Source organism: Scardinius erythrophthalmus, assembly GCF_964197995.2.
Source record: "Scardinius erythrophthalmus genome assembly, chromosome: 15".
Classification (NCBI taxonomy): domain Eukaryota; kingdom Metazoa; phylum Chordata; class Actinopteri; order Cypriniformes; family Leuciscidae; genus Scardinius; species Scardinius erythrophthalmus.
In genome coordinates, this window is record NC_138235.1 from 39495651 (window position 1) to 39507562 (window position 11912).

Here is an 11912-nt window from a genome sequence, read left to right on the forward strand (position 1 = left end):
CTGTTTGGAGACAGCTGTCCTCCATAGCAGACAAAGAGCTGTTGCGAAGTCCTGAAACTTTGTCGACCGAAAATGCCCACAGTTCCTCCACCCTCATCATAGAAGTGAGCGCAGTCAGGAGCACTGTCTTAAAGCTACACTGTGTAGGATTCTCTCCCATCTAGCGGTGAAATTGTATATGACTACCAACTGAATATTACTTTCTAGCCCCTCCCATTCCGAGGGCATTTTAACTCCTACGGTGGCCGTATTATTTCAAATCTGACGGCAGTCGCGAGTAATCCCCCCCTCGCATTCGTCACGGTGCCACTGAGTGTAAAAACGCGAAAGGCGAAGCTTGAATTTCCAGGTATGTCCCTCTTTGTCCTTCGGATGAGACGTAAAACCGAGGTCCTGACTCTCTGTGGTCATTAAAAATCCCAGGATGTCTTTCGAAAGAGTAGGGGTGTAACCCCGGCATCCTGGCCAAATTTGCCCCTTGGCCTCTGTCTATCATGGCCTCCTAATCATCCCCATATACTGATTGGCTTCATCACTGTCTCCTCTCCACCAGTAAGCTGGTGTGTGGTGAGCGTTCTGGCGCAATATGGCTGCCGTCGCATCATCCAAGTGGATGCTGCACATTGGTGGTGGTTGAGGAGATTCCCCCCTTCTATGTAAAGCGCTTTGAGTGCTGAGAAAAAGCGCTATATAAATGTAATGAATTATTATTATTATTATTATTTGTCTAATATATTTTCAAAATGGATGCGCAACATGGCTGCCGCCATTCGAGCGACTCGCTCATATGTATTCTAAATGGCAGATTATACACTTACAAGAATACTTAATTAGTTGGTTGAAGTGATTACACATTAATGAGAATGTATCATTTTGAAAGAACAAAGTGTTTTTGGCTAAAAATCAACTTAAAATATTACACAGTGTAGCTTAAAGGGACAGGATTTTAATCTCCACTGACTGCAGACGCTCAAAGGGTGCTCTCTGTAAGGCCGTCAGGACCACGGAGAGATCCCAAGAGGGGATGAGGCATTTTTAACAAATTAGCCATTTACACGTACACATAATATATACGTGTAAATGGCTAATTTGAACAAATATTTTATTATAGGTGATGTTTTGTCAATGACTGATTTTTTTTTAAGGGCCTGAATATACATTTCTTTTTTGCACTAGTATCACGTTAATTTTCTTTATATTTGTAAGTACAATCTACTTGATTGTGGTTAGTAGAAATTATTTTTTGTTTTTATTTACATATTCTAAAAACAGCGCATCCATAGTTAATCTTTTCAGACTTTAAAGTTATTTTGTCTGTTTCATCTGACAGGAGTGATGATCAGTGGGTTTGAGTTTTTACCCTCATCATTATCGCATGGGCTAAAAAATGGATAGAGTTTCTTAGTGAAAGGCTGACCAGTGAAAGAGTAGATATGAGATCTGGACTCCACGTCATAAAAAGAGACCAGACCCTCCTCATAATCCACAAACACACCAACCTTCTCAGGTTTCACTCTCAGAGATAAAAAGACAAATGGATGTTCGCAAGCTACATATTGATTCTCATTTCTTAGAATCACTGTCCAGACTCCATCCTCTGGTTTCAGTGTGATCGTCCCCTTCCTTTTAATGGATTCTCTGATCACTCCTAAACACCACCCAGTCTTTCCCTTCACCTGCACCTCATAGTAAAATCTCCCTGAACTGAATCCCTGCTTTGCCAGAACACAAAGACCCACATCAAATCTCTTTGGGTTTTCTGGGACGTCCTGCTCAAAGTCTTCATCACTGACTTGTTTTCCATCATCAGACAGGATGAGATATGAATTCGCTGAATCAGGATCCAGAGTCACATCCACTGAGAGAGAACAAAATATATTAATGTGTACAGTATATAATACAGATTAACACAGTATTCTAAGTGTATTGAAGAAAATGGTGTCAGTCACACTGTACCTGCAAACTCCTGCACAAATTTCAGCCCTGTGGAAACTGATGATAATATAATGATGAATTATTTATAGCAATAATTTCAAGTTAACACTGAGTTTCTCTCTATTAGCAGCATCAATGGCATGTAGTGAAACTGGATATATTTTATGTTGTTTACATGTCTCTAAAGTAAGTTAAAGTAATACTGCAATAACTGGTTATGGCATCAGTTAAAGTTTGGATATAACTTTAAATAGACTAGGTTTAGTTAGTGATTTTATCATGTCAGTCTAATACTAACTTGGCAAGTTTAAGTTATCACCAGCAGGTCACCGGTGCTTAAATTTTATTTAACCTACAATATATCTTGAAAAATATAGTTACTAACAAACATCTATACACTGTATTTGATATTCACATACCAGTTTGACTGAGTTTTTCATTTAGAGTCCCATCCAGAGTTTTCTTCAGTTGAATCAGAGCTCTTTTCAGAGAGTCCACATCAGAGTCAATCCTGATCTCAGTCCAGTTCTTGGTGTGTGGACGAGTGTTCAGGGATGAGCTCATCTACAGCAGGAGAGAGAGAAGACTGTTAAATATGATCATTATTTTTAAAGCAGTTAATTCAATATGTTTTAGGAGCTTTCTAACACAGTTGAGGCAAAACCTCTGTATGGATATGGATGATATCATCGTACTTCCTCTAAATATATTAGATATTAATCAATTCGATATTTTCTGTATTAAAACCTTTCTGAAATATTGAAATATGCAAATGAGTTAAAGGTTTTTACTGAGGGGATTTTGAAATTATAATAATAATAATTAATAATTCTCTTTTTATCACTCCATAAAAAAGATTGATTGAAGACAGAAAAAAAAAGATTTGTCACCATGTTTTTAGGAATAAAATGTTGTATAAATCCAGTGAATTATGTACAAACAAACCCCTCAGTATAAAACTTTTTTAAGACGGGAATATAGACAGGAATAAAACTCTGTGGATGTGGGAGTATAAATACTCAGGGAAACTTAATGACAGACAGCTGAATGTAATCAGTAACCAAGGAGAATAACTAGGATGCAATTATTACATTTACACGACAACGATATGCTTAAAACTGAAAAGTTCTTCCTTTAACTTTTTCGCATGCAGACGACACCGTTGTCAAAACTATCCCCATTCACACGGATCTACGAAAACGACTAAAAACGCTGTATTCTGCTGCCAGGCCATTAGATGGCAATGAAACACTATAGATTGAACACGTATTAAGTATGTGCATGACGTCATCATCTTCAGAAATTCACGTTTTAGTTTTTTACACGGAGAGCGTTTTCAAAAACGATTTAAATAATAGCAAGCATGGGGCGGTATACCTTCATAGTATTAGCCATAACCTCTGTTCATTGTTTGAGCTTTAATTAAATTGTTACATAGGCGACTGTAGGGGACTAAACGGAATTACTATTTAAATAATGGCAAGCATGGGTGGCCAATTAAATAGTATTTGTCATAACCTCTGACCAGGGCTTGACATTAACTTTTTTGCTTATCAGCCACTGTGGCTAGGGGTTTTCCAAAGTTACTAACCACTCAGCATTTACACTGGCCACAATTTTGACATAGATACCATAGGGAAAAACTGCCATATAGATATTTTAATATTATCTCATAATTTGGCAGCCGGTATATTAGGCTGCTGTCACTTTAAGACCTGACACACTGACCCATTATACTGTTTTAGCCAATATTTAGCCTTGTCTATCTGCACACACAGTTTGGGAGTGAGCACGAAGTCTGCTGTAATGAGTAAAATTATGCTCATTATGAGCAATCCCTCGCCAAAATTCAAGCCCTGTAACACCAACAATATTCATCTGGAGCAAATGAAACGAGTGAGTAAAGGGATGCAGGTTTGTGTGTCAATGTCGGAGAGATTAGAGAGCAAGATCACGCAGCTGGTATTGTACATCCTGCGGAAGAGTTTCAGATATTTCAGTATCGATAAGTATCGAAAACGCTTCAGTTACAAAGCCCAAATCTAGGTTGTAAACCCGATGAATGTGTGTGGAAAGGACTAGCCCGATGCATCACACACTTGTAGGGATACCCCTAATAAAAGGCTTACAAAGCCGCCATACTGTATACATGAGCTGATGCAAAAGACACCACCCAAAGGTGCGTAGTAAGCAGCTACAGTGGGGAGAACAAGTATTTGATACACTGCCGATTTTGCAGGTTTTCCCACTTACAACGCATGTAGAAGTCTGAAATTTTTATCATATGTACTCTTCAACTGTGAGTGACGGAATCTAAAACAAAAATCCAGAAAATCACCATTGTATGGTTTTTAAGTAATTGCAATTTATTGCATGACATAAGTATTAGATACATCAGAAAAGCAGAACTTAATATTTGGTATAGAAACCTTTGTTTGCAATTACAGAGATCATACGTTTCCTGTAGTTCTTGACCAGGTTTGCACACACTGCAGCAGGGATTTTGGTCCACTCCTCCATACAGACCTTCTCCAGATCCTTCAGGTTTCGGGGCTGTTGCTGGGCAATACGGACGATCAGCTCCATCCAAAGATTTTCTATTGGGTTCAGGTCTGGAGACTGGCGAGGCCACTCCAGGACCTTGAGATGCTTCTTACGGAGCCACTCCTTAGTTGCCCTGGCTGTGTGTTTCGGGTCATTGTCATGCTGGAAGACCCAGCCACGACCCATCTTCAATGCTCTTACTGAGGGAGGAAGGAACAGTATTGGCTCCATTCCTTTTCACCCTCTACACTGCTGACTTCACCTTCAACACCTCAGACTGCTACCTCCAGAAGTTCTCTGATGACTCTGCCGTTGTTGGTCTCATCTTTGATGGGGATTACAGAATGTACAGGAAACTGAATCAGGACTTTGTGGTCTGGTGCAATTTAAACCACCTCCTTATCAATGCTACAAAGCCTAAGGAGCTGGTGGTGGACTTCCGCAGGAGTAAGCATGTTTCCACGGTACCTGTGAATATTCAGGGGGTGGACATTGAGATTGTTGACTCCAACAGGTATCTTGGCTTCCAGGTTAACAATAAATTGGACTGTACAGACACTGTAAGGCCCTTTATCAGAAGGGCCAGAAGAGACTGTTCCTGCTCAAGAGACTAAGGTCTTTTGGAGTACAGGGTCCACTCCTGAGGACTTTTTATGACTCTGTGGTGGCGTCAGCCATCTTTTTTGGTGCGGTATGCTGGAGTAGCATCATTACAATGGCAGACAGGAGGAGGCTAAACAGACTGATTAAAAAGGCTGGTTCTGTCCTGGGTTGCTCACTTGAGCCAGTTGAGGTGGTGGGAGAGAGGAGGGTGAGAGCTAAGCTCTCATCCATGTTGGAGACCTCGTCCCACCCCCTTCATGGGATACTAACATCACTGCGCAGCTTCTTTAGTGGCAGACTGATACACCCACGCTGTGTGAAGGAGAGATTCAGAACATCTTTTCTTCCTGCGGCTGTAAGACTTTATAATCAGTACTGTTAAGTGTTAAACAGAAACCACAATGGAAATCAATGCACAATGCCACTTTATATTGCTAATATTTTCACTTGCACTGTTTTTATATTTGGTAATTTGTTTTATAGATGTAAATATATATTCTTTTATTTTAGTATTGGTATAATTTATTTTGAATTTTGATATTGTTAGTATTATGTTAATGTCACTTATTATTTTATTGTATTCCTTGCTATCTACTTTCTGCTGTAAATGCTGAAAATTCTCACTTGTGAGACAAATAAAGGTTGATCTAATCTAATCTAACCCAATAGTGGTACGTTTTGCCCCCGAAAGCAACCTGAGGAACTTCCTGAGTTGAGGAAGAATGGAATATGGCAGTATGCGTCCTAAAGATCTACCGTGACAAACCAGTCCTTGTATCTGATTGTGACACGATTCGCCTCAGCGCACAGATCTAGAATTGGACGCAACCCCACATCCTTCTTATGAACGATAAAATACCAGCTGTAAACGTGGACTCTCTGTGGGGGGAAGGAACACGTTCTATGGCCCCTTTCCCTAGCAACACCTTTATCTCTTGTTCCATAATCACGCTGCTAAAATCTAATAAGGGAACCAGTCTCTCAAGACTGGTCTCTGATGTTACACGAGCGAGCAATTCGATGCCCTGAAGCGGCGAAGCAGCAGGGAACAGCCGAACTGATTTCTCTGAGACCCTCCTCAGAGGAGGTTAGCATCATAGTGCCGCTAATTTTCCGGCGGACACTGAGATATGGGCTTGCCGAAGACCACTGCGCCCCTAAGCACACAAGGTGGCGGGGCACCGAAGGGAAATGGGCACCGTATAGTGAGGTGTTAACCACTTCCCCCCGGAGGGGACTGCCCTCAGAGGCCTGATGCTACTGGTGTCAGGATCTCTTCCCCGAAGCCTTCATTATTGAAGATAATGACGGTCCTCAGATCTTACCTCGGGAAGACTTCAGCTGAGAGCGCCACCCCGACCCCCAGTCTTTTAGTGGGGGCTCCGGAGCAGACACTCTGCTTCTTTTGAGACATGTTTGGCAGAAGTTCCCACACTGCCAAAAATCCTACTAAGAGAACCAGTCTCTCAAGACTAGGTCAAGGTCTAGGTGTTACTCGAGCAACCAATTCGGTGCCCGATTTCATGCGTGCCTCACGACTCAATCATGCAGAGCTTTCCCATAGCGTTAATCTCGATGCAGCGCGAGTTCCTTTGAAAGGAAAATCAATATTTTTGACAACACTAGATTGCAATATTACTTTTAATTTTATTTCAGATGCCTTTTTAAAAGACTACATTTGAAAAAAAAAATTAAAATTCAACCCACCAAAGTGGCTAGTAGGAGTGACTGCACCACTGCTGAAATCAACCCGGTTTGTCAAGCCCTGCCTCTGACTAATGATCAGACTGGCGAGTTTGTGACAGTGAGATTCACGTTAACGGCCGGTGTGAGACTCTGAGCAACATTGGAATCCGACTTAACAAGTACAATCTAAAGTAAAGAGTTAAATAGAATAATCAAAAATCTAGATAAATTATAAATGACCAATAATCCATTGGCATTCCAACCTAAATTCAAGGTCAAGATAAAATTGAGTCAGATAAAATTGAGTCAAATAAAACTGTAATTGAAATTAAATCACTTTGCGCACTGAAAAGACAGAACAAACAGGAAACCTTTAGCCACACGATTGGACACCGTCATTGGGCCAATTTGGTGGACCTTAAAGAACAGACTGTTTGTCCTGTAATATTGTACATATTGACTGAGACAGATGTTGACAGACCTGTATGAGATGGAGATGATCTTCAGTGTGTGAGAGCTGCTCCAGCTCAGTGTTTCTCCTCTTCAGCTCAGTGATTTCCTGATGCAGCTCTTTAATGAGATCTTCAGCCTGTTTCTCTGCTGCTTTCTGCTGTTCCTCCATCATCTTCAGCAGATCAGACTGACATCTCTCAATGGAGCGGATCAGATCAATGAAGATCTCAACACTGTATGATCTCGCTTTCTCTGTGTTTCTCTGATGATTGAAAACAGTTAAAAGATGTTCTATTTGTTAAACTATTACATATTTATTTACATATTATTTAAAGGGATAGTTCAACCCAAAATGAAAATGATCTCATCATCAATTAACCTTATGTCACTTAAAATGTGTGATTCTCATTGGAACACAAAAGACACTCAAGTGCAATTCACCAAGATTTGTGCTCTATGGGAAAAAATCATGTTTGGAGCAAAATGAGGGTTACTAGATGATGGCAGAACTATCAATTTAATTCAACGCCTTTATTAATAAGATTGAAATATTATGATGCATAACATTTTTTAAATGTATTTTTTGCAAGGGTAGTTAGAGAGTGAACAGAAAGTAAAAATCAAAGTGAAATGGGGATCGAAAATGACCATGAGCCAGGAAATGAACTCGGGTTGATCGAAGCACAAACCTTTCTAAGCTCTACTGAGTGTTTAATCTCTTGAATCTTCTTCATTCTGTCCTGGATCATCTGATGAACGTCTGTCTGTGTCTGAACCAGCTGATTCTACATACAGAGAAAAACACAGACACATTTATAACTGAATATACTGTAGCTCTCCATCTTCTGACAGTCTTATTTTTAAAAAACAAACAGTTAAAGATCATATGAATTCAAAATTATAGTTTTGAATCTTTTAGTCCATGTCAGACAGTTTTGAGGGAAACAAAATCAGCTTTTATCAGATGCAATGAAAGACTATTGAATTTAGCTGTTATTTAAATAAAAAAAGGGACGGGTTCTTCAACATGTCAAGACACAGAAAAGAAAATGTCTAGGTTACTAATGTAACCCCCATTCCCTGAGGGAAAGAAAAGAGACTTTATGTCAGACTGAACTGATGTATTGGGATCTCGCCTGAGAGCCCAATCACATTTGAGTGATAAAAGAACAAGCCAATGGACATTGCGAGTGAGGTTTGCATCACAAGCCACTCCCCACTTCCGGGTATATAAGGCAGCGTGCAAGCTCTCACATTAAGTTTTCTGCTGAGGAGCTTAGACGGGGTCCCGGTCGTTTCATCGAAGGTATAGGAGTTGTGGCGATGGGATGTAAAGTCTCTGTTCCCTCCTTCAGGAGGGAAGTGACATTCCCTATTAGTCAGTCATGTTCAACGTTACATCTGACTGAACTGACGTATTGGGATCCCTGTGGAAAGTGTCACAACAGCTGCCCAGAGTAAGCCGCCTAGTCCCCCTGAACCTGTTGGGGTAGAAGAAAGGATAGGGCTTTGCACAGAGAATTGAATCGCATAGCCGAGTCTGACCATCCTAATGACCAGGCCCGACAGACTGGTAAGCGCTAGTCAGACTTCCAGATACAGTTCGAGGGGGACCAGAAGGACAATAGACGTGCCTGCAGTGTGGCAGTGCTGTGGCGTACAGTGGCCCGCCTCAGAAAGCACAGCATCTCGCTGTGGGGTCATGAGTGTGGTGGCACACAAGAGCAAGAGGACCTCTGCAGGATCCCCGAATGAGATGCTGGGTCCCCCATGGGAAGGACCAGTAACCACAGCCGGAAGCTCCACAGCCTGCAATGTGAAAGATGAGTGGGAGGGCCACGGGGATTCACCCAGCAGGAGAGTTCCCACTGTAAACCTCAAATCACCCTGTGTATTAACCAAAGTGTCTCTCTGCTGCACAGAAAGACCAGATCAGGGAATAAGAGGGGACTCCACCTTTTTCAAGGTATCTCAGTCTTTTTCTCAACATCGCGATGGTCATCTTGCCGCAATCTCATTCGCCAATGTGTATTGGCTTGTTCTGTTATCACTCTATAGTGATTGGGCTCTCAGGCAAGATCCCTATACATCAGTTCAGTGCGATGTAAATATGTTGAACGTGACTGACTGATAGGGAACTGCATTTCATGGGGTGTTTAAAGTGTTTTGTTTGTATCTCTTTACCTTCTTCTCTCGACTCTCCTCCTCAATAGGAACAGTGTTGTGAGTCTTGTGTTCTCCTTCAGTGCAGAACAGACAAACACACGTCTGGTCATCTCTACAGAACAGCTCCAGAGGTCTCTCGTGTTTCTGGCATATATAATCCTCCAGATTTTCCACAGCATTGATGAGTTTGTGTTTCTTTAGACGTGGGACACTGAGATGAGGCTCCAGATGAGTCTCACAGTAAGAGCTTGGACACGTCAGGCAGGTCTTCACAGCTTTCTGATTTCTTTCACCACAGATGTCACAGAACACCTCAGATTCTCCTAGATTGAGCTTCTCCTTAACCCTCTGAGGTCTGAGGTGTTTTCTGGGCCCTGGAAGTGTTCTGACATGCTCTGACATTTGTGCTTATTTCTGTTACTTGTGACATTTTCATGGCTAAAGTCTGATTACACTGTATTTAGCACAAACTCTGCTACAATAATATATCAGCAGCATGTACGTAAAAGTTTGTAGTTTTGAGATAATGACATTTATGCGTGGTTTGTGAAAAAACAAAAAAATAATTGCCACTGAAATAAGGTCATAAAACCCATATTGATTATTTCTTCACAAGACTTTTGAAAATTGTATGACATAGCCTAGAATATTTGCTCCAAAACTATGTGAAAATCATCCTGCATACTCATTCAGATAAGACAATATATTGATTTAAAATTTGTAAGACGTGTTTTGTGTAAGAAAGCTTTATGCGAGTAGGCGTAAACACATCCTGAATATTAATGGATTTTACACCTGAGAAAGACAAAGACACCCCCCTAATGGCCCTATCAGGGGCTATCAGGCCCTATCATTCTGAGCAACATTGCACAAAGAATGAGAAGATTTAAAAAAGAATGGGTTTTTGATTGTTTGGATTTATTTACAACACAACATAATCCAAAGATACACAACAAATGACAAAAAAGCACATTAATTAACACACTGAACTAAAGACAGAGACTTAACCAGTCACACACCTTTGTGCCATTCCTGAAACATAGTACATACCTGTCATTTGTGTTTGATTTTTCACTTTACCATGTTCATGTACAGAGACTCATGTGAATGTTGAAGTCAACAGAATGTTAAATCGCGTTCTAATTCTTCTGAGGTAAATCCAAGTGAAACAGCACAGCACAGCATAAACACAGTCTTCCAAACTCGATGAAAAGCAGAGAGGAGTAAGTTACTGAAGTTTCTGATTCTTTGTTTTGAGGTGATGGGGCGTTTACAGGTCTGCGTTCCTCCGCATGGATCATTTGCATGTCAATCACTCGTGCGCGCGTGGTCACATTAGAGTTAATTAGGACGCGTTTGAGAAACTGTACATGCCGCTGCTTTCATACGGATTACTTAAACAAAGAATATTTGTTTTTTATATAATTTACACAGTTTAAAAATAGAGACTCCAAGCGTTGTATAGACGTGTTTCAATTCTGTGTGACAAACATGAGTTACAGGTCATTTTCTGTCTCGTTTCAGAATGAGTTTCACATTGAGAGAGACGGCAGAACGCGCATCGTTTATTTTCTTTATTTTACGAAAAACACACCATTTTGTTTTTATTATGAGTGTACACAAATAAAAGAAGATATTTAACAGTTTTGAATGATGTATAACACTTATATGTAAGATCAAAATCAACAGAGTATTTTGAGTCTCTTTTGCACTGATAAGAAAAAAAGCAAGCTGGTATCGCCGGCGCGACCGCCGACCCCAGGGGATTAAAGTGTTGCACAACCTCTCTGATTGTTGTATTAATCTCGAGATCAGGTCTTTTGCTGAATGTTTCTTTACAGAGTGGACAGAAGCAGGTCTGTGTGTTCGCCCAGCACTTGTTCAGGCAGGATCTGCAGAAGTTGTGTCCACATGGAGTGGTGACTGGATCAGTGAACACTTCCAGACAGATGGAGCACTGGAGCTCCTCATTTAGTTCTGGACCACTGGAGGATGCCATGGCTGAAAAGATAAGTAATGTCAATATATTAATAAACTTAATAAATTAATGGATGTTGCATGTTAAATGCTGTTTAAACTTACAACATAAGTTATGTAGTACTGTTTATTTTAAAGTCAAAGAATGTCTAACCAGTCTCTAAAACTAGCTTATAAGCTCTGCCCTTAACTTCTGGTCTGAGATTGCTGATCTGTCCTTTCATATGGGCTCTGTGGCACTGCAGATACTATTGAGTGGTAGAAAAAAAAAAAAAAAAGAAACTAAATATGTGTCTCTGAGAGCCACCGTACAGCAAATGTAACAGGTTTTTACAACAACATTTTAATACCATCATAAGATCTTTTATAAAAGACAACACAGAAAATAAGTGGAAGTGTAATTTTTCAAACAAATAACCTACTAAATAAACATCTGTATACACCTGGTGCGATTTCTGTTATGGAGTATTCACTGTACTTAGTTTATTATGTCTGCAGTTCAAGTACTTCCTGATTCTGATGTTACATGAACACAGACTTTAATTTTT

The 11912-nt window shown here is 40.4% G+C and overlaps 1 protein-coding gene across 1 annotated transcript; it reads right to left on the reverse strand.

The window, feature by feature from the left end:
* Positions 1-1319: 1319 nt before the first annotated feature.
* LOC308703260 (E3 ubiquitin-protein ligase TRIM39-like) lies at positions 1320-11386 on the reverse strand (the record flags this gene model as incomplete). The annotated part of the gene is made up of 7 exons (XM_081386581.1): positions 1320-1858; positions 1957-1983; positions 2355-2499; positions 7250-7483; positions 7911-8006; positions 9406-9726; positions 11153-11386. 7 exons carry the CDS (start codon positions 11384-11386, stop codon positions 1320-1322), a joined length of 1596 nt encoding a protein of 531 aa, XP_081242707.1.
* Positions 11387-11912: the final 526 nt, after the last annotated feature.